Source organism: Emys orbicularis, chromosome 18, assembly GCF_028017835.1.
Source record: "Emys orbicularis isolate rEmyOrb1 chromosome 18, rEmyOrb1.hap1, whole genome shotgun sequence".
Lineage (NCBI taxonomy): Eukaryota > Metazoa > Chordata > Testudines > Emydidae > Emys > Emys orbicularis.
In genome coordinates, this window is record NC_088700.1 from 10,399,619 (window position 1) to 10,423,807 (window position 24,189).

The 24,189-nt window shown below is 43.2% G+C and overlaps 1 protein-coding gene across 1 annotated transcript in view; it reads right to left on the reverse strand.

The window, feature by feature from the left end:
* Positions 1–6,662: 6,662 nt before the first annotated feature.
* Positions 6,663–24,189, reverse strand: part of CFAP77 (cilia and flagella associated protein 77) — a 96,902-nt gene continuing 79,375 nt past the window's right edge. Inside the window, exons 4-6 of the mRNA XM_065419036.1 lie at positions 22,475–22,577; positions 20,001–20,102; positions 6,663–6,785 (exon numbers count right to left, since the gene is read on the reverse strand). Coding sequence (XP_065275108.1) covers positions 6,663–6,785; positions 20,001–20,102; positions 22,475–22,577 — 328 coding nt within the window. The remainder of the gene's footprint in view (positions 6,786–20,000; positions 20,103–22,474; positions 22,578–24,189) is intronic.

The window sequence follows — 24,189 nt, forward strand, 5'->3', positions numbered from 1 at the left end:
ACAGTACACTAGGAAAACGAATATTCTGCAGTCTTACTGGAATGAGGAGAGTTGATTTTAAGCTCCTTGGAGCAGGTTGTGTCTAAGGTTTTGAAAGGAGGGATTAGATTTCTGTCTGGGTTTGGAACCTCTTCCTTTAACCTTCTACTAACCAGTCACTTATGGTAAATGGTACTGCCTGTAAATCAGTTCTGTGGGGCAGGGCTGGCTTTTGGTTGTGTGTTTGTACAGTACCAATCACAATGGGGTCCTGCTCCATTGCTCGATCTGCTGGGTGCTACCTCATTAATAAATACAAAGTGAGGTTTTTACTCACGAAAGCTTATGCCCAAATAAATCTGTTAGTCTTTAAGGTGCCACCAGACTCCTCATTGTTTTTGTACATACATATAATTAATGCATTAATATACATAAAGAATGAATGTTATGTTATGTTATGCCAGATTTAGTCTCCCAAAGATTTGAACACATGCCTAGCTTTGCCTATGTGAGTAGTCCTATTGACTTCAATTAAGTATTAATTAATTAGGGTTTTGACTTCAATGAAACTAATCAGTGTAGGCATGTGCTTACGTTTTTGTAGGATCTAGACTTTTCACTGGCTCTACCTTCTAGCTGAATCTGGCACTGGGGGAGCCAATGCTGTGAAATAGATTTAGAAGAACTGAACACTAGATGGAAGAATAATAGAATAAAGATAATATAATATGATATACTTTGCCCTTCTTATTCCTCTTCCATCTGAGGATCTCAAAGCACGTTCCAAGCAATGAGTGTGGTACTCAACCCTCCCTTTGTGAGTTAGGTGGACTTCAGTTAGATTTGCCATATAGAAGGGTAGTTAAGCATGTAATCGCATGAAGTACTGAGCACCTCTTACTGGACTGCCTTCATTTCCCATTGACATCAGTAGATGTTGAGATTACTCAGCATTTCGCAGGCCTGGGTCCCAGATGATTTGTTCTAGGTCTCACTGCTAGTTAGTGGAAAATCCAGGACTAGAACCCCAGTCAGTAGACTCCTAGGCCTGTGCTTTGACCACACACTGTATTTATTATATTTAAGTTCCCTTGGCCTGTGTTAGATTAATTGCACTGGAAACAGAGGATCCCTATTTATCCATAGCCACAGCAACAACCTGTGCAGTAGAAGCAATGCAAGCTTTCCCATTGCTCCACCAACATAGAATCGTAGAATCATAGACATGTAGGGCTGGAAGGGACCTTGAGAAATCATCAAGACTAAACATGCCCAGGTTTTTTTTAATCTTTCCTCATAGATCAATTTTCTAAATATTTTATCATGTTAGTTGCTCTCCTCTGGACTTTCTCAGTTTGTCCATGTCTTCCCTAAAGTGTGATTCCCCAGAATGGGACACAGTTCTCCAGCAGAGCCCTCACCAGTGCCATGTAAAGCAGGACAATTACCTCTCATGTCTGACATATGACACTCCTGTAAATAGACCCCAGAATATTAGCCTTTTTCGCAGCTGCATCACATGGTTGATGCATATTCAATTTTGCATTTGAATCCTGTCCTCTAAAGTGCGTGTAGCCCCTCCCAGCTTGGCGTCATCTGCAAATTTTATAAGCATCCTCTCCACTCCAGTATCCAAGTCATGAATGAAAATAGCGAATAGTACCAGGACTTACCCCTGTGTGACCCCCCTCGATCTGTCCTTCCAGTTTGACAGCAAACCATTGATAACTATGCTTCCAGTTTGAGCTTTCCACCAGTTGTGCACCCACCTTATATTAATTTTATCTAGACCACATTTCCCCAGTTTGTCATGTGGGACTGCGTCAAAAGCCTTACTAAAATCAAGCTATAACACTTTTACGGCTTCCTCCCTATCATAAATACGTCCAGTAATTTTTTCAAAGAGGAAATTAAGTTGGTTTGGCATGATTTGTTCTTGACAAATCCATGCTGGCTATTCCTTATAACCCTATTATCCTCCAGGCGCTTAGAACCCGTCTCAAACCTGAGCAAAGGACCCCATTCTAGGGGAGAGGAAGTCCAGTAGTTCAGTGTCCATGGCCCATTTGCTCATTGGTCTTTCTTTTAATAATGTCAGGAGGTCAATATTGCATTCCTTGCACACACCAGATGCTCACTGATTTCATCAGGAGTTTTGTCTGTATATAGCGTGTGAGGTTGGATCTCCAGTGTCAAATGTGCAGATTCTTTTGTGATGTACACACTTGTCCAGGAGCAAGTGGAACGAGCCCCATCAACTCCTTTCACAGCATGCCACCATGCAGCCAGCAGCAACTTTGGGACACTACTCGTCTGCGGTGGTGTTGGACTACTGATCAAGAAATGAAAATCTGTGTGTTCTAGGTACTACAGCCCTCAAAGGTATTTTGGTGCCTAGCTCATATGGAGTTACCTTTGAGGATCTGGGCCTAAATCCTTTAGTTAATGAGTGCCTTATTACAGCTTTCAGAGCCTGATCCTGTGAGGAGCTGCGTGTCCTCCAACTCCCATTGACTGAAGCAGGAGTTGGGGGCACCCAACACCTTTGCAGGATCTGGTCCTTATGACAGGCTTGTTGTCCAGTGATTTTATATAACACAAGCATAGCTGCTGTTAAAACCCATATTCCTGAGGCATTTCTGTTCATAAAACACCAGGCATGTACTACACAAGCACAAACCCCACTGAGTTTGAGCTGTGCCTCCTGCAGTGTCCTCATATGCTTATGCCACACACCCAGGGCCACTGCTAGGAGTTGTGATGTCTTGTGCAACTGACAAACATCCATTCCTTCCTCCGAAGGAAACTCCTCCTTATCTGTTAGAGCCACGTCGTCAGAGGCACAAGGCATCTAAAACTCCCATGGGCGTTGTAAGAGTTCATCTGTTCTGAGGATTTAGCTCTTACTGCCCTGTAGGTGACTGCCTGTCCTGTTTACATGGTAGAACCAGCCCTCATGCTCCGGAACGTGTGTGAACTGGTAAAGAGAGCCCCTAAATCGGGGCAAGGGCTGTGAACTGTAAATGATCTCAGTCAGTTAGGGTGGATTCATGCAGATATTTAAGGCAAGGAGATTTCAGGTCAGTCTGGGTACTGTTATAAATGGAAGCGATACCTTTTTTTTTTTTTTTTTTTTTTTAAATTAGCACCTATTTCTTGTATAACTCTTGCCACAAAAAGTCTTTAAACCACACCTGGAATTATTAAGAGGCTAACCTATAAAAATATCCCAGTAGACTCTATTATGCTAAATTCATAGTTATATGATGACATGTAAACTCTGCATTTACTGCAAGGGGCATATAGTTCCAGCAGACGAGGGAATGCAGCAGGGTTGATGTGCTGTACTCAGGATATTCTAATAACGAAATGAACATCTTATGAACTAGTAGGAAGGCCTGCAGAGCACAGATAGAAGGGAAGAGAGGGTTCTGGGAAGATGATAACATGGGAAAGGGGAATCAGAGTTAAACCGCAGCTTTGTGCTTTGCAGAAATCATTAACTAGGAGGTGTTTGCAAAGAGGGCCCAGCTGTGGGGAACCTGCAAGAGCATCGAAAGCTTAGAGTTACCAGTGGGTGTCACTGCAGGACAAGCAGCATCCTGTAAGGAAGGGCTGGGGAAGGGGTGGGGGAAGAAAGCGGATCTGAAAAACAGGATGCAGACCTGGAAATACCATATGAATAGGTGAGACATCTGCATATTCTGTTAGCCCCCGCCCCCCTTTGTGCAGTGCCAAGGCTCCCTTTGCAACAAATTAACAGATAAATAAAACAGCTTTTAGAACTAGCTGACACAGCACTTTGCATCATGATGTACAAATGAGAGGACCCTAATTTTCTTCTTCTTAGTGAATTTGGTGCTAGATGGGCAGCAGCAGCGTATGCGTCTCCTGCCAATGTGCCACAACTTGCAGTGTGAATGGAATTCAGGCTCCATGGCCTGTTCAGTCCTTGGCCTCTCTGCAGCAACTGACAATAAAGGCAGGAGGGTGGGAATTGGTTCAAACTGAAGTGATGTGGATGTGTGTCCAGGAGGACCTGGAGTGAGGTGCACCAACTTTCTTTTGAGCAGGCCACCAGATTGCAGCAACTTTTTGTCCTTGGATTCAACCTGGCAATCTAGAGGTAAAACACTCCACAGTCCATTACCCATCCCCTGAGCCAGCCAGTCCCCTTTAACACTCTTTTATTTGACTCAACCATTACTTCTTCTTACCCTCATATTCTATGTTTGGCATCTGATACCCACCACTGTAACAAGCTCAGTATTCCAGCTGGTAGGGACCCATAGTATAGTATAATATAGTAGGGAGAGGTAGCTAAACCCCTTTCTTTTCACAATTTCATATGGCCCAGCCTTGCAAGGTGTAGAGATTGCGTAAACCCTATTAACTTCTATAGGAGTTGAGGGCACGCAGCATGTGGGATCAGACCCCTGGAGCTTAGTTCTAGTCTCCTTTTCACCATACTGACTTTCTGTAAGCCCACAGCACTCAAAGAGCATTCGTTAGGGCCATAGAAAGTTTTTTTTTAGCCCTGCTCTAATTAAGCCCTTCTAGGGAGAGAGATGTTAATATTACCATGGTCCTTTCCCCTTTCACCCAGCCTTCCAGTGAGCTGACAGGTCACTTTACGTGGCCAGGGAAGTTGTTTTCCTGTTGTTGAATGGCAGGTTGTGTATGAACCTAATCATAGTGTATAGATGAGAGCCTGTTGCTAGGGTTTATTAGATGCACAGTTGCTTGGCTCCAGGATTCAGGTTATAAGCCAAGTCACTTTTTAGCCAAACAAGACATTTAAGGCCCAGCCTTCTTCCTCCCCAGCGTGATGGGAAAGATCTCTTGTTACACCCAACATCTCTCAGCACATCACATCTTGCTATTAGCCAGCCAGCTACTTCAAATCTGCTCTATTAAGAGACCCACACTAGACAGAGAAAAATATATAGAGCACCTAGCTCAGGAACTGGCCTTTTATCTCTCTCTCCAGGCTTAGCTGGGCTCAGGTGTGCTCAGGGTGGAGCCGTGAGGCAGACACTCCCTTATATGAATGGGTAGTTAAGCAGCAGCTGCCCCTAGGGGCAGGACCACTTAGAAATCTCAGACACAACACACCAGGCCTAGCTCGCCCCAGGGAGCTGCTAGCGTAATGGACTCATCCCTCCAAGGTAAGAAAAGTGCTTGTTTATCCCAGGGTCCAGATCAAAAATGCTCACTATTCATGCAGGACTCTGTCCCATTACGCATAGGTTCAAGAGGTCAGGCTGGAAAGCCTGATATTCTTAGGTGGAAGTCCTGTGCTGGGCACCAGTTCTGGAACCATCCATTTGATCTCTTGGCTGGCTTCACGCCGACCCAGCTTTCTATTAGAATTGTACACGGGGCTCGGTGCTGTGAGGATAAAACACTTGAATGATTGTGAGATGCTAAGGAACTACAATGATAGGACCTAGTTTGATAGGGCCACTCAGTGAGAAAAGAATGATGCAAACAGATGTTTAAAAGATTGTATTTAAATATATCTGGTACAACACGAGACATGTTAATAGAGCTGAGAAGCAGAAAACACAGGAGTAATTCATTATTCAGGGAACAGTTTTTCAGAAGAGCAATTAAAGTGATCAGACCCATTATTCAGAGGCACTTTCTTAAGGTGATACATCCCACTGGGAGTGGCCTTTTTTTAACTTGCCAGTGTAAATGCTGCTCTTTAGGGGCAGGTCTGGGTCGTCATATGTGTTTGCACAGTGTCTAGCACGATGGGGCATCTAAGTGCGTTACTGTAATGTGTATAGGAAATAATAATAATAGTCATTACTCGTACTGAGGTTGGGTGAGCTTGTAAATTCATTTGGCAGGCCTGTGGAAAACGGACAGGCCTGATTGCTACAAAGAGCCAAGAGTTAATCATGTACAAATGTCATCATTGTCTGGCTTCAAGTAAAGAGTTACTTTGCACTAAGGCCCCAATTCAGCAAAGTATTTAAGCACGTACTCAAGTCCCATTGAAGTTAAATACACCATTAAGTGCTTTTCTGAGGTTGGAACTACCAGAGGACTTATTTATCAATGGGAACATATTGGAAAATATTATATAAATGATAAGATATAAATCAGGGAACCCGGGACTGTTACTCCTGTCTAATGTACTATGAAGGAAAGAAGAGCTATCTTCAGTGTAGTCATGCTATATAATCAAGCTGGTAGGGGTGGCTTTGTGCTACCATTTTGAATCCAAGGGAGAAATGCACTGTAGCATTATTAACCTGACCACAGTAATGGATTTTTTTCCTGTTTGCCAAAAGCTGGGAACGGGCGACAGGGGATGGATCACTTGATGATTACCTGTTCTGTTCATTCCCTCTGGGGCACCTGGCATTGGCCTCTGTCGGAAGACAGGCTACTGGGCTAGATGGACCTTTGATCTGACCCAGTATGGCCGTTCTTATGTTCTTATTTGATATGATAAGATTGGTTAAAATGCTTGCATATACTCCTAGTGACGAAATGTATATGGAAGCCAGAAACTGGTAAATGTTCTGATTTATTCAGTTACATCAACATGAATGTAGCCTTTCTAAACTTGAAAAAATAATTGTACACTAGAATAAAAATCTATCTTATATTGCTAACATAGTATTCTAACATGTTACATTGTTCAGTAATTGACTTCTGTGGCGCTTTCAGGCGGCTGTATATATGCCCTGGGCAAGGGGACCACATCTCACAGGTATTTCTGAGTGGTAGACACTGAATGCCTTTTTATGAGCGTCACGGTCTGGAAAGGTACTGAGATGAGGACCAACCTACAATGAAAGAAGCAGATATATGATTAGTTACAGCGAGCAGAAATTCAAAGAGAAGAAACTTGTAATATAAATTGAAAACAGATTACAGTTTAGCGCATCGACTTCAGTCTTTTTCAGAACATTATTCCGCACTCTAAAGAAAGTTGCATCTGAAGAAGTGGGTTTTTTGCCCACGAAAGCTTATGCCCAAATAAATCTGTTAGTCTTTAAAAGGTGCCACCGGACTCCTCATTCTTTTTACTCTAAAGAAAGTCAATTAACAATTTTAAAATTAAGACTAACTCTCTGGTTGGCTGATGAGTATTTAATCATGGAGATAATCTTGTTAACATTCCAGAAACAAGTCCTATAACCTCATTACAACAAATCACTCATTTAAGCTGACATTTTCAAATGTCCCTGGCTAAAGGTTGGCACCTACATAAGTGGGCTCATGGTCAGAGGTGTGGCATGCATTCCACTCCTCACACTGAAGACAAGAGGAAATACTGTTGTTGTTATGGTAGCACCTAGAAGATCCAGTCAGGATCAGAGCCTCCTTGTGCTAGGTGCTGTACAAACATACTTAAGAGACAGCTGTTGCCATGAAGAGGTTACAGCCTAAATAGGCAAGAAGACATAGAGTGGGGGAAAGGGATGGAACAGATAAGAGTGATCAGGGTGATAGTTGGCAGATGACATATTAGTTCCCATGACTTTTTTGAGAGTGGTGATGGTGTGTGTACATATACATACACAGCAAATATATACAATATCTATGCATGTATGTGTGTGTATGAGATTGCCTATTTAGATTGTAAATCCTTCCGGGCAGAGACTAAGGCAGACAAAGGGTGGGTTTAGATTATCAGCAGCTCTGAAAATATGGCATTTAAGTGCTTTCATATGGATTTAAGTGCCTAAGTGTAGACACTCAATTTTGAAAAATTTGGCTATACTAAGTGTCTCAGCATCACAGTTGTAACACAATAAATCTCTCTATGAGAAGAAAATGTGTCTGAGAGAGATATCCAAGAAGCTAATGTGTTTTCTCTTAAAATAGTTGATCATTTTTTCAGTTTCTTTCAAGAGTCAGAGCTTGGGATTCTCGAACGTGTTTATAGTTGGGCTAACTCTGCTCCTTTGGAAAACCACGAGAGTTTTACCCCTGACTTGAATTGAAGTAGAACTGAACCAGGGCTGTGTGCTTTTTGAAAATTCCACTCAAATACTTTAGGGACAATCGCTTTAATGTACTTGTTATTTCACATACAATGGTATTAATTTTCCATTGGACTGTGTGAAACTGGACGGAAGTGCTACATTTTGCAACAATTCTAGTTTATATATAAATACTTGTTGTATTTCTCTACCACCTCACTTCAAGTCCAGAAGCTCAGACGCCTGACTTGACTTCCTCCACTCCAGCTCTTTATTCCCCAGCTGAAGTCATGCTATAATTTGTGACGTTGGCATTGCATGCTGTGAGAATGGCTACCTCTAGCAGAACACAGAAGCAGGGGAATGCATAAGGGGGGGGGGGGGAAATCCCTCTTTTCATGCAGGGTCCTTTGTTCATAAATATAAAGATGACAGAAGAGAAATAAAGTGTTATTTAAACAGATTTGTTCCTAGGTTTGTAAGGATCTCCTACAAGTGAACAGCAGTACTCTGGTGTCCAGTGTATAAACTACAATAAAAGTGGATGCATTCTATTAGCGTTACCCAGGGTAAATGCTGATTATGGTTGAATGCGACTAGTCCTAGAGTCAAAATTCCTACATTAGCTTCCTGGCACAGGCTGACACCCTAAACTTGGAGGGCTACTTTTCACAGGGGTAATAGTTCAAGCTTAGCAGCTTCCAGAGCATCAGAACATGTTGCAGTTAGGTGGACCTGGAACTAGCCCTCCTGACCTGTAACACATCAACTCCTGGTTGCGTTTGAGGCCCTAATGAGAGAGGCGAGCTGCTCATTCACTAGCACACCTGGGAACTTTGCACTGAGATTGCACCCTAACACCACCCAAATGTAGGAACAATGGGCAATAAGAACAGTTAGAGCCCTCCACAAACTTATGAACAGCCTAAGGCGTCTGACCTCAGCATGAATAAGTGGGGAAGCACCAGGTGTAAGTTAAAGCAAAATTTGCCGCTAAAAAATGAGAAGTCCTCTGATAACAAGGGTCATTTGAGAAGTATGGATTAGTCCCAGGACAGTAATTATAGTCAAGACTGGGATGGCTTTATGTCAGAGGTCATAATATGACAGAGGTTGGAACAAGAAGTCAATGCTAAACTGGTGAATCCTAATCTCTGGCTGTTCCACTTCTAATTCTCATTTTAAATGATGGACCAAATAACATTTTCTCTAGAGAACTCTGATAATCTAAACCAATATTCTGATGGTGTTTGAACTGTAATACCGAAGTCTCACATCTGATACACAAATTGAAGCAAGTCATGTGAGCGGGTGCTAATGTACAAAGTGCTTTTTTAAATGTCATATGTTGTAGGGTTTTATAGTTGTAATTACTTTCAACTCAGCTCATTAAAAGCAACTTTTAACTGAAACCATATTTTAATGTCAGATCACACCAAGAATCCATACAAGCCTTTTGTAGCTGGATTGTATTTAACATCTGACCTCACATCCAGGAATTACAGGGGAAAACCCTTGTTATGAAAAATCAGAGATGCATATGTGTGGGTTACTTCCACATACATTTCTCAATTACACAAAGTCCTTTTAGTTGAGAAAGGAGAAAAATATAAAGAATCACCTACCGAGCATTAGCATTGTTGTGCAAAAGTCATTGCAAGTAAAGGCCGATCTATCTTTTTAATGGAGGGTGGATAAATAGTACGAAAGACAGAAAAAGGCAATAAATACTGAGTGAGGGCCTGATCCTCAGCTGGTGAAAATTGGCAGAGCTCCACTGGTGTCAATGGAGTGACACTGAGGATCTGCCCCGAGACTTTTATTTTGCTCCAAGTATATAGGAACTAAATTTGTTTGTTTACTAGAAATCTACATTTATATTACCACTTTAGCCCTTTGCATGTATAAAGTGATTAGTAGTATTTATTAATGAACAGGGCTGCATGGGAGACTGGCAGAATATTTGATTGACATAACTGGATTACATTATTTGATATGATTTGCTTTTGAGAATGAACCTGTCAAGGGATGCTAGGTGGGGAATGAATGGGGTCATGGCTTTTCTTGCCTCAGTGAAAGGACCTGCATCCAGTTGCAAAGAAATGTAGTTTTACCTGTTCCTTTTGTAAGCTCTAGCCCAAACTGCACACGTATGGGGAAGTAGCATCCATTCCTTGTATGACTCTTCATTTTAACAACAGGGATGCCCCCAGACTCCCCCTCGTTTCCCCATCACCCACTTGATTTAATCCCTTTAGCAGGTGACAAAACCCTTTTTTAAGCTTCCATCACAGGAAAACAATCTTTACTCCCTTTCCAAAGCATCGCTCATTTACAGGATCCTAACAAAGGCAGGCCCTTTTAAGTTTTCTTAAAAAAAAAAATAAAAAAAAAACTACACAAGATAACACTGTCATATTTATAGATTTCTTTCCAGTGGAGAATAACACACAATATGGGAGACAAGTACACACATGCACTCTCACCTATATATACAATATCCCCATGCAGACAAACACACACACACACACACACATATATATGGATGCAAATGATTTCCGTGAAGCCATCACTTGTGAAGCTTGACAGAAAATAATGAGAAACACTAAATCTTTTATAAGGTCAACACTCGAGCAGCTGTCAAACAAGAAAAGAATTTAGCGAAAGAGCCGCAAAAACTTCCATCGCCTCATTAAACCCAACAGGGCCCGGGCCTGGCGTGGTGAGGAGACGCCGGGGCGCCTCCGTTTTGTGTCAGTAATTTGCGGCGGAGGAGGAGTGAAGACGAAACAGCCAGCGCCGAAGGGGCCTAGGGGGAGGCTGGGGAATCGTTAGCACGCCAGGAGCGGCCTCGGTTCCTAATTGGAAGCATTGGGCATTATCAACGGAGGATTTGCCTCAGCTCCCTGACAGCTATCTGGGCCTGGAATGATAGCCCACTTGTCAGTGTAAAAGACCATTAAAAACAAACCATTTTGATTTAATTGGAGGCGGTGCGCTGGGGGCCCAGGTGAGGCGCCTCATCAGCCGATGCTGGCTGCTGATGCCTTTTTCCCCCTGTATTGATGGTTCCCCCCCCCCCCACCTCCCTTTCAAAAACTGTCTGGGAAAGAGAGAGAGGTACTGAAAGATCCTTCACAGTCACATTGAGAGCTGCTTTCAATAGGGTTGTCAACAAATGCCATGACATGTTACAGAGCAGGAGATATTTTTAAAGCAGATGTTATTCTGTCCACAGCTGAACCAAACTCAGAGGGTTTTGCATCTGGATTATTAGGGTTATAAATACTGTGGCTATTACTGTAGGTAGAGTGGTTAGCAAGTTAAATAAATGGAGGGTTATTTCCCTCCTCACACTCCACATTTTCTTTTCTAATTAAAAGGAAAATAAAGAGATTAAAATGGCGTGTGTATGTGGGGGGGAATAATTCTTATTTTGCTTCAAAAACATGAAGATATTCAAAAGTGCCTAGTGATTTTTTTGTTTTTGTCTTGAGACACTTTAAAAGGGGCTGATTGGCCGAATGCAGGTGCTCAGCACTTTCTGAAAATTAGGGCCCTTTAAGATGTCTTAAGTTGAGCACCAAAAGTCACTTGGCCTTGGGAGGGTATAGGGCAGTGGTTTTCAACCTTTTTTCATTTATGGACCCCTAAACATTTTCAAATGGAGGTGTGGACCCCTTTGGATACAGTCTGCAGACCCCAAAGGTCTGTGGACCAAAGATCGAAAACCACTGGTCTAGAGGAATTCACCCATTTGGACCTTCATCCAGCTCACCTTGACAAATGATCCCACTGGATTCATATAACTTTTATGTTGGCTGTCAGAGCATACTGGGGAGTTAGCACGCGTGAGGTCCTGGGCTTAACTGGGAGCCTATTCTCTAGACCAACAAACCTGTTGGTAAATGTGTCCTGTGTTGAAGGTAGAAAGGGACCCATGGTATGAAATGTCAGGTGATTTTTAAAAAGCATTTGCATGTGCTTAGTTCATAGTGAAAGTAGTGGTGGAGGTACCCTGCAGTGCATGCTGAGGACACAAATTGTATTACATTTGCAAAAAGATGTTGAAAGCAAACTGGTCTGAGTCCATTTGCTCATGGATAAGTGTCCCCAGCACGGGAAACACCAGCAGAACAGGCACCAGCTGCCAACCCTTGTTGGTAGCCAATGAGGGGGACAAGAATTGGAATGAACATGGATACTGACGTTACTCTCTCAGCCCTGGAGGTGTTAGTATGGGGAAGATTACACACTGCCTGTGCTCTACCTTATCCTATGGACACTTTGAGGCTTTCAGTCTCCAGGGCTGTCAATCTGGGATCTTCCACCAGCACTAAAATCACTCAATTTATTTTTAACAAAAGGTGGAGGAAAAGCAATTTAAAACATAGATTTTTCCCCCCCCCCATCAAAAACAAGAGCTGGTCTGAGCTGCAAAGTTCAGTGTGTATGTCGGATCTCAGATTTTGGCTTGGTTCATTGAACGTACAGTGGAAGTGGACCAGTTGCAAATCAACTTCCAAATGGTTCTGAGGTATTTGGGTTTAGGTTTCGGATTGGGCCTATCTCTGATCAGAAGGTAACCCCTTTTAACAGAGAACTTCAGAACCCGATCCGGCTTTCCCTTACATCAGTGTCAATCAGGAGAAGTGGAAGGAGTTGGAAGAGTAGTGGAGAAGCTCAGAGGGAAAAGCACCGAGGGCCATCAGTTCACTGGGAAGGAAGGGTAAACTGAGGATTGCTGAAGAGGGCTTAGAGACGCAAGGGGAGAAGTTACTAATTACACTGTAGACATGGAAAGGGATACTGGTGAAAATAGGATTACTGAGGTTATTAAATATATGGGAAGGGGAGTACCAGAGGCTGTGATCAGAGCTGCCATGCTGAGTGAGATATCGGCCACCATTATGCAAAAGTGTTAGCGGAAACCAAAGTGATTTTAGTGCTGGTGCCAACACTGGAGACTGAAGTCCTCAATTTAGCCATAAAACAAGGATTGTGCAGGCAGTAGTAAGATTCCCTCATGTTGCCCCAACCCAGATCTGGAAGGATCACCTCTAAGGGTAAAATGGTAGTTCCATTTTCCATAGCCTATTCAATCTTTGGTGCCTCTGCTGAGATTATCTGCCTTAGGTTTTTATATAGCGTCTATTACCGTGGCATCTAAATTGCCTACAAGGTGCCAATTGCTCTGTCCACTAGGAACTGGACTGAGACCCACCAATTCATTTCACATAGGCCGCAGAACAACCCTCAGATGATATTGACTCTTGGTCAGTCAATATTCTGACCTGAGCTAGATTTCAACTGGCAATTTAGCATGGAAAACTCTCTTGGCCATTACTCTATTCTCTAAGCATGATCTAGATCTCCAGGAGATGAGTTTTATAACACCCTGAATGTGTGAAGTTCTTTGCTGTCCTCCTCAAACTTCTGAAGGTAAATGCCATATCTAAACAGCTAGCCCAGTGTGTACTACATGTATCCAACACTGGTTATTTAAGCGCAGGCTAAAGCTTTTCTGACAAGACAACAATTGCAGGATTACATGAGCTGTGCTTGTCAGTTCAGTTCCTTAGACAGAAATAGAGGTGCAGCATAAAAAAACAAACTCTACTCTTTTTTTTTTTTTTTTATTAAACCTCAACTGTTAATTTTTGCGAAGGATCAGGCTGTGAGCAGATATCAGATCCCTGGTGAGAATCAAATTCTGGAGCCCAGAATTTTGCTGCAAAATTTATACAGTGGGGATTCCTTAATTACTTTCACTGGAAATTTACCTGACAGTGCTTTCTCAGGTAATGCAAGGCATATTCAAGGAGAGCTGCTCATCCGTTGACAGTGTCTTTGATTTTGTGCTAGGTTGCAAATTAAGTCTTTTGCCAAGGTATCCTAACACTTGCTTGTCAATTGCTTATCGCTTATTCATATAGCGTATTGAGTGCAGCTTATTTCCTCTGTTTGGGAAAGCAGTGTATGTTGACAAATGTTTTGTCCAAAGTTGTTGTGGGATATCTCTTTTTTCTTTTTCTTTTGTGCCCAAGTAAACAAGAATATTTTCCCTGGAAAGCGAGCCTGCATTCCTATGCAAGTTTAAACTTCTAATGAGTAAAGAGACATTAATGCGTGTCAATGACAGTGTGTAGGTATATTTATCCTGACAGGGACCAATTCTTCTCTTTTATATCAGTGCATTCTGGAGTAACTCCACTCAAGTTGACAGCCATTCTGGATTTATACCAGTACAACTGAGACTAGAAGCTAGTCCAGACTGTCCAATTTTGGCTTACTGACATGCTAGCTTATTATTATTATTAAACATTTATGTTTGAGTAGAGCCAAAAGGCCCCAATCAGGACTGGCGCTCACTGTGTTTGGTGCTGTACAAATGCTACATTTCAACAGCAGCTTCCTGCCAGAATCAGAATGGACACCTAGGACTAAATTCTGGTTAAACTAAAACAGGCAAATTGTGACCCTTAAACAGATAAAGGGTCAGATACATCCGTGATTGAACTATGAGGTCAGAAGCCAAGCTGGCCCAGTGCATTGTAGAGAGCTAGTCATCTTTGGAGTTGTCACTGACTAGATTGCTGTGGGTGAAAATTTACCCCTTTCATAGGGTTTGGTTTTAGTTGCAAAAGAAACTCAAAATGAAACACACAAATCAAAGCCAAATCCTTCTCCCTGGTTCTGGCTGCTCCAGGGTTCCTCCCCCAGGACTGCTCAGCCTGCATCCTGGGTCTTCTTTCTAGAAAGCCACTTCCTCCTTCCTTATATCCAGTGCATATCAGGAAAACACAATTCTTTCCAGCAGGATCCTTGCCTGTTAACAAGGTGATGTTTTAGGCAACCACTGTCAGATTATGCCAGCATGATTAATCAACTCACATGGTAATATTCAAGGAGGCGAGTCCAATTTATTTAAGTCTCCAAAATTACCTTAACCTCTTTTCTTCTTCTGAAGCTCAAGATTTTCATGACCTCTTCCTTTTCAAACTATTCCATATAGCAGCAAGGTATTAAAACAATAAAAAAGGCTTTGTGAGCAGCCCCTACAGGATAAATACAGAGATGTCATTGTGTGCACCTAACGTGGGAGCACAAGGTTCGTTTGTATATGGCGGACACACAAGAACTGTGTGGTTCTGTTTGCTTTGACTTGCAGTTCGTTAGCACTGCAAAGGGTGGACTGGTGCCAAACTTCTTTAAAGCTTGGGAATGTTTGGATCTGGGATTTTGGTTTGGGCCCCAAATTTCGTCCTCATACATTTAATTATCTGGCTGCTGCACGGCGTGTTTGCAAAAAGGGCATTGCTGGAATCCTGACCTTCAGGCCCACAAGGAAAAACATCCCTTATAAAATAATCTGAATTTGGTTGATTTGAAGGCAAAACAAATTTATGGCCAGATTCTGGGTGGTCATGGGCATATGTGTGCTAGCCAGTGAAACAGCTCACATCACCCCCAGTCCCGGCTCCTCTGATAAGTTACAGAAGAACTCATTCTGCACATCCTGTATGATCAGCATTGCAGCGGAGCATAACAGATGCTACCAATGAGTAAGGGAGGTGGTCTGCGTATTTATGAATGTGCCCCTTCTGAGTGGCTGGCCACTGTTTACAATCCCCTGTGTATTTAGTCCCATGTCTAGAAGGGACAGATTGTCTAAAGGGGGCAAGGTGCATTTCTCTGGGCTGTACATAGCTGGAATTCCCCTGCATTCTGCAGCATATGTATGTAGCTATATCTACTAATCACACACAGGTTTGTTTCTCCCTGCACTCCCTAGAATGTGGTCCCTCAAGGCTAAGTTTTAGCAAGGAGAAATAAAATGGGTCACAGAGAAATTCTTGGACACACGAGAGCTACATTAGCAAAACCGGAACCCAGGAACCGAACCGAAACTAAAACAAATCAACTGAAAAGTGTCCTTTCCCTTCTTTGGGTGGGTGGGTAGAGGCTTCCTGTTGGGATAAACAAGGGGTTAAGCCTAGAGCAACTGCCTGTTGTGTCTTGTAAAAATACCACAAATCAGCAACTTTCACTAATGAACTGCACCTTGGTGTGTCACTGGCTCCCCACTACCCTGTTATATCAGCAAGCTGGGCAGCGACTGCCGAGCTGGGGGGCCCAGGAGACAGGAATCAGGGTTAGTCTTCCACAAAGAGCTGTTAAGTAAGAACAAACTGTACAGTGCATGAAAGCTTGTAAATCAAATGGTTAGCTTAATAGCATGTGCCATTATTCTAAAGCAGTGGGGCTGAAACCTAAATCCAAATGAAAATATAGTCAATTTGTCTATACTTTAGTGACTGAATGACTATGTAATGTCACGGAACCGTGGAGCTGTGGAGAATGGACAGAGGCAATTAGTGGAAAAGAGCAAAGCTCCTTCATTTTCTCCTCCTCCCTCCCTCTCACCAGGCACTAGTTTGAGGTCAGGTGAAAGTCCTAGGTGGATTCAGTGTTGACTCCAGTCTCAGGGCTGCTGAAGATCTGTGTGCCCAATTTCTGCAGCTCTCTGCATGTGACCAGGGCAAAACGTATAAGAAATTTTCCTCTCGTTTTCAAAGGCTTAAAAGAAGAATGTCATTACCATAGGGTTTATTCTTCCATTACAAGGATGTGGCGCTACAGGGCGCTCAGCCCTCTCATTTCCCATGGAAATCAATGAGACATCAGGCCCGATGTTTGTAAAGCACCTGGAAGATGACGTGCAATGACAAAGTCTGATCATTAAGAGAGAGGAAGCTTCACACCACTTGCTCTCCCATTGCCGCTGTTGAATATCCTTCTCTTCTCTGTCCCAGCTTTGCCGCAGGAATAATATCCACCTCCTAGCAGTGCTGAGGCCTGATTAATGCTTGTCAAACTCTATGTGAGAGCTAAGTATTAATACAATATCGGTGTCCACTCAGGGTGCCTTCCAGAGGAGGGTCTCAAAACATTTTACAAACATCAGTTGAACCTTACAACCCTTCCACCCTCCTTCCTCCCCTCACTGAGATGAGAAAGCATTATTGTCCCCATTTTACAGATGGGGAAACTGAAGCATAGAATTTGCCCACATGTCTCGGCAAGGCTGTGGCAGACCTGGAGTGGAACCAGGATCTCCTGCCTTCCAGTCTTGTATCATAGCAACCCTTCTCCTGAATCCCAAATTACCATTCACAGTTAAATAACACAAGACAGTATATTAAGTGCCCTGTGTGTTATGGGGCACATTAGACCAAAACATGATGCTCCAAGGCCAAGAACCATTTGCTGCACTGCCATCACCCTCTCTCCTTGCCATTCCCTGGGCTAGTGTGGCTGAGAAGAATACGCCTTACCTGTACGCTCTAGACAGCTGCCATAAACTGGCTTTAAATGCTCCTCCTTCCTTGGGGGAAATGTAGCAGTGGCCAGGAGGTGTAGGGGGTTCTTTTGAGTTTCCCCTGGGTAATGCAGAAGCCCCCAAGAACAGAGGGTGGAGTTGGAGAGCCATTATAGTTAAAATCCAGCTGTGGGCTGTCTGATTCGTGGAACTCCTTATCTCCACTGGACCTTAGGAACCATGCAGGGCTGGCTTCTGCTCCAGAGGCAGAATTCTGAAGGTGTGCGGGAGTGGGGCATGGCGAGACCAGGGTGGGCTGGCTAAGGAGCAGTAACGAAGATTGCAGGAAGTGGTGCTTGGGAGAGGGTTTCTTGAGAGAAGTAGGAAGCCTGGGAGAAGGGGGTTGGTCCAGGGGAGCCATTAGAGTTTAAACGGGTCTACAAACAGTTCTGAGTGCATCGAGTTTCTTGCACTAACTGATAGGATCCAGTCTAGATGCCGCTTAAGCCTTATGAGAAGATTTTCCTAACCTCTTATGGGTTGGAAATCGAATGAGAAGAGACTCTTGAGATTTACATTGTTTATTAACTGATTTTTTAACCCCATCACCGAAGCATCGGGACATATTGTATAGATTAAAGGTAGCGTCATGTTAAACTGCCTACAGTGGACAGCACTATCCGCTCCCCTCCCTGTGCCATCATATTCAGTTTTCACTAAGATCGGAGCCAGTTAACCACAACCAAGAAAGTGCTTGAGTAAAAAGATCTCTTGCACCATGCCCAACAAATGCTTAGGTTCAGTGTGGTTCAACTGTTGGACCAGTTCGTATTTTAATGGAACTGTTTCACCACCCCTTATCTGAAGTTATAACTAAGGGAGATATGTATGAAGGCCAGGGATTGGAAACCATTGAGTAGAGGTACATGGCCATGGAACTGTCAGCCGTAGGACCACGCATCTCCTTTGTTTTATTATTATTGCTGTATTAACTAGGTAAATAGTTTCATGGCCGCACAATGGAAATATTTAATTTCCCTTTATGGGAACCATGCTCTGAAGCCCTGTTGAGCATTGCCTTTCCCAATCTAAGTTTTCATATGGACTGATAGCAAATCATATCTGCAGCTGGGGAGAAGCAACACTTTCTAGATGAATGTAGTACGGAATAGAAGGATGATGGAATCGATGGGCCTCTGTAGAAAACTGGCTAAGGCCTGGATCCCACAGATGAAACAGTCCCAGCGGACCATAGAGAAGAGCTGGGAAAAGAGAATGCATGAGACTGCCTGTGTGGGCAATATATAAAAACCCAACTACTCTCACAGACCAAACAAAAGGGAGCGAGTGAAAAAGAAAAACAGAGAGAGACTGAAAAATGAATAGTGATGGAAAGGTCCAGGGTGAGAGGAGCTATAAAGCAAAGGCTTGCCCCAGTATCTCGTGTGACTTACACAATCTGTTTAACAGCGATCGGTCATGTTCTTTCCCTGACATTAGCTGCAGCAGCAGCTCTGTGCTGACAGGCAGCTGGGATAAATGATTACTGACATATGCTAATAGGACAGACTTAGGCAGGACGTAAGAGGCATACATCAAGGTGGTGCAAAACATATTTCCTGGTCGAAACTCTGCAATTTGTTCAAGTAGATTAGCTTCAGGAAGCCACGAATCCTCTTCATTGTTTAACCTGCAGTTTAAATCAACATAGAGGCAAAAACTACCCCTCCTCCCCAAAAAATGTTGGCCCATGCTGAGGGGTTCTTTATAATAGTATCTATCAATGCCAGATGTGATTTGGGCCATGTAAACTCCCCACAGGTTTTGGATGTTCAGTCTTTCAGTTGTTTTCCCCCTTCAGCCTAGCTCCCTTCTTCCCTTTCTTTGTAAAATGCCCCCTGGCTCTGTACTTGCAGTTTCTCTGTAATTTACACCACAAACAAAGATCCCAGAATTCAAAAAAGCACCCAAGAGTGCAACAGGGTGCATAGATTAATACAGCGAGGTGTTTAGATCCCATGCTAGGACATGAAATCTTAACCTTGTCTCTTACCTGGATCAAATTAGGTAAGTGTCATGTGGTTCTATAAACCTCAGCAGACCCTTCATTCAATCTCAAGGAGACTATTGTCAATCAGACAGTTTAGAGAAATACCAAGAGTGCAGACTTTCTGGAAACCTGTGATTCTCAGGGTAACAATACTTCTTGAACCAAATTAACCCAGTGTGATATGAATTATTTATAGAGCAAAGCAACAAAATGGCGCGCTTTGTAAATGCCTGTTTTCTGTACAGTATTGCATGCTCCTTTCAGGGGTACGTTTGAAGTTCAGATATTAATGAAGAATAAAAGATCAGGCTCGTATTAAGAGTGAGGCATAAAAAGATGTGTTTCTGATCTGGCGAAGCTGTTGAAAGCGTTCACAAGAATTTGGCAAACAAATAGGAACCTCCAGGTCACTCCTTCCTTCCGGCTGTCTCCTCTGTATCTGTCTTCTAGGCCCCTATGCTGCAAACATGCACATTCTTAACTTTACCCATGTGAGTGGTACAACTGAAGCCAATGGGGCAATTCACATGCTTAGCTTAAAATGAAATATGTGGCAGTGTTTGCAAAACTGGGGCTTTAGATTGCAAGCTCGTCAGGGCAAGGGCTGTCTTCATTGCTTGCTTTGTACAATAATACCAAGCACACTGTTGTATAGTGTTAAATGGGGAACACATGTATCTGCGCAGGTGCCCAATCATACCTTCTGAAAGTGGGGCATGTGCCAAAGGGAATCCAATTTCACAGGCGGTTGTTGTTTTCTGAGAAGCGTGGTCCGAGTTTCATAGACTTTCCTTTTCTGCAACTAAAGGCAAATAAGATGTGGGAAATAACCACCTAGGAACAAGCTTACTCCAGTGAATAGATGCCTTCATGGATAAGGTGATCTCCAATGTGAAATAGCAATTTAGACCTCATCCCGACAGAATTATAATTGTGTGAATTAGACATTTCTTGCTAAATCATTTTTGGATCGATGGTAGATGAGGCAGCCTTTGGGTAAAGGGGATACTCATATTTAATTGATCTGGGTCTTCCTCTCATATTAACTTTTAACTCTAGCTGACATTTATGCAGAGAACATTTTGCTCAGGAAAACATCAATGTTCCACAAATGTAATAAGCTGATAAAACTATGCAGAAGCATCATTTCCCTTCTCACTATGATGCAGCCACCTCTGAAGTGAAACAGGGCAGCTGTTCCGAAGAGGAAGGAGAAAATTATCCATATTTAACTGAATTGCAGAGGGATTTTAGATAAGCAGATGATGTAGTTCTGATCTGAGCAGGGCAAAAAGGTTAATGGGCCTACTCTTGCAAAACCGGTTATGGGATTCTTAGTGACCAAAACCTCTATTTTATACTCCATCCCAAAGGGACCAGCACAGAGCCCGATTCTCCATGCTAGAGCAATGGTTCAATACCGACCCAGGAGAAGAGTCCACCCTGCAGGGTGGGGATTTCTTGACTCTTGCCCATTCAAGTACTATGCTAGCATGACCATGCTTAGCTTGTAGCACCTGATAGACTCATCACACAAAGTGCTACAGGTTTTGTGAACATTTTTGGCTCTATGGTGAAACTCGGGATTCTGTATCACCTAAGTGCAGTCTAGTATTTAGGTTTGCATTCCTTAATACAATAGGAGATGCCTACAGATTTCAGGAACTCTTGATAAAATGGAGGGAAACACAATAGTCTCTCTCTGATTAAAAAAAAAAATCAGTCATTAATAGATCAGGTAGCAATGTATTTTCCAACATTCTAGACAGTGCAGCCGTAAAATAGCTGCTAATTAAAAACACTGTATTCTTGCACTTCAACTATAAAACATGCTTTGTAATGGCAATAATACCACTGAAATTGGTCATTACCATATTAACTCAACTCTTCCTTGAGCCATTAACTAATAAACCAGTCATTGGCTGCTTTTAAATGTTATTACAATATTGCTGCATATAATGGTGCTGTGTTTCACACTCACACTACCACTCTGACTGCTGGAGACAGACAAGCAATGCCTAGATCAGGGCTGGTGCCTTTACTCATTTTAATGCATGTTGGAATGTATGTTAGGATGGTCACTGGTCCCAAGTAACTTGCAGAGAGTCCATCTCTGGGGGTGACATTGTTCTGAGATCTTTCACAGGGACTCCCAGGGTGAAGATAAAATTCCTTGGAGGACTCTTGAACCTCAGAAGACTTTGGGCCCAATTGTCATTTACAAAAAGGCCGCTTCACACAGCAGCGGCAAAAAAGAGGCCTTACTGTTAAGGACAATCAAGCCCATTCACCTTAATTGATATAAGGGTTTTAAATCAAAGTGGGAACCTTGGGCTTGATTTTAAATGGTATTTAGGCAACGAAAGATGCAGATTGGTGCATAGTAGGCTTTTCAAAACTGCCTAGGTAGGTTAGATTCCTAATTCCTATTGAGTCATTGGGAGTTAGGTGCCAAGGGGCTTTTGAAAATCCCATTAAGCATCTATCTGCTTCTTTTGGTGCCTAAATACCTCTAAAAATCTGCCCCCCCGTCCCTAAAATATATACTCAGTTGTACAAATCTTGAGATTTGCACTCTATAGCTATGGTGGTGTAAGCTGACATAGAACAATGCTCTAGATACCTGCTAGCTGAAGCCAAACTGACTTTAATGGAAAGGAAAAAAGAGAAATACAGAAATTTCTGCAGAGGGAAAACGCTTTGCCGCAGAAAATGCAGTACTTTAAGATCTTTTTGCTTTGTTTTGATGGCGCTATTAGCAGCCAGGGAACCAAAGCTTCCTCTTTAAACTTATCATTGATTGTATAGCAACTGACATTTAGGGCATTGCCTTTTGCCCTGAAAAATTCCGCAGGTATTTATAAAAATAAAAAGGGGATGTAGGGGCTCTTGTTCTCCAAATGCATTGCCTACATGAAGTCGCTCTGTAGCAAGATTCCAGGCCCAACCATGGAATCGTTTTGAGCCGCTAGGGGCTGAGGCGTATCCCTCAAGCCCTACATTCTTAGGGAGTGAGCGTATAAAAGCCCTGTGCCCTCCAGCCAGTATCCTCTCACCCATTACTGAAATGTTTCCAACTCTGGGGAGGAACAAAGCAGTGGTTTAACAGCGGTCAGCAAAGCTACACAAGTTTATGACAGCAAGTGAGGGACACTACGTCCAAAGTGCTGTTACCTTTTTTTTCCCCACTTGCTGGGCCATGGCTACTGCCCTCTGTTGCTCCATCCACACCTCCTTGTACCTGTGCTGGAGAAGGTCGAAGAAGGGAGTGGAAGGCCTACAAAACATTCAGAAGATAACGTCACAATGGGCCAAAGCCCCCGCCCCTCCCCGGTACACCCATTCGGTCCCTCTAATAAAAACTTTGATTTATGTCTGCAGAGGATGGAAAATGCGACTGGTGAGAATGCTATGGCTATATCATCTCTGTTGGAAACACAAAAATCTGTTTTGATGAGCGGGCTCTGCTGCAGAAAGAAACAGTATCATGTCCACTCACACAGCACTAAGTGCCCCAAGTATAGTATTTGCTCAAGATAACCACGCAATATATAGTGTAAGCTTCCCTAGTGCATTCACTACACTCCAAACACCAAATATGCCTTTCTTCACAATATTGGGACAGCTTGATCTCCAGCAGTAAAGGTCTCTAGTATGGTGGAAGGATCGCAGCAGCACCTTGCATGACAACTTAGTCTGGGACCCAGCTAAGACTTAGAGACAACACATTCTAGCCTTCTGGACTTGGGGCATCCATTTTGGAAACCAAGTAGCTCAGGGGAAAATGATCAAAGGCTGTGCTGAGCCTTCACATCAATATCTGAGAGCTCTGAATTGTGATTCTGGCCCTGACAGGCCTCCAGAAGTCCTCCCTTTGTCAGTATGTTCCCCATCCAACTGAGTGGTAGTTGCCTCTGAATTAACAAGGGGGCACAAAGAGTGAGGTGGTGTGACGAGAGGATCTGAAGTCCATCAGAGCTCCCATGTGCCAAAGAGGCTTAACCAGGCAACAGCAGGGCCGGCAGACTGGGCCTGGGAGGGGCTTCCAGCTGTAGCGGGACAAAGGGAAGATGCTGATAAACACCTTGCCCATTAGGCAACTTAAACGAGAGTTGAAATGTTCCATCAGAAAAATGACCCATTTGTGCTCAGAGAGGGAGGTCTCGAAAAGCAAAACCAACAGACTCCTCCTCACTGATGAAGAAAATAGACATTCAGGCCAAGGTCCCCCAATCTCATCGTTCACTGACCTCGATCCCTGCAATCAGTATACAGAGGAGCCAGAACTCATCACACAAGCTGCACAAAGATTCACAGATTCCAAGGCCAGAAGGAACCACTGTGGTCATCTGGCCTGACCTGCTGTATAACAGAGGCCATGGGGCTTCCCGCGTTTAATTCCTCTTTGAACTAGCTCAGATCTTTTAGAAAAACCTCCAATCTTGATTTTAAAATTTCTAACAATGGCAAAGCAACCCCACCCCCACCCCCACCATCCAATCACAGGCCTTGCATAGAGTTTCACACCCCGATTCCTAGCATGGTAGGTGCTCTTTTAGTTTTTTGTTTTTCTTTGTTTTGTTTTGTTTTTGTTGTTGTTCTCTCTCTCTCTCTCTCTTTTTTTTTTTTTTTTTACCTCCTCCCCCCACTTCACACAAAACGACGACAACTATATCAGGGAAGGAAATACAATTAAAACAAAAGAGAGAGAGATTCCGGTATCCCTGACACTGCGGTTTAGTGATCATTACAAGTGATGATGGCTGAAGTGGTGGTGTACTCAGGCCTAAGTTTTAAGCCCGACCCAGACCTAAATTGGATCCAAGCCCACATGAGCCAAGCCCAAAAGAGTCGAGCTGTTTTCTGACCTGACTCCGACTTTCCCCCCT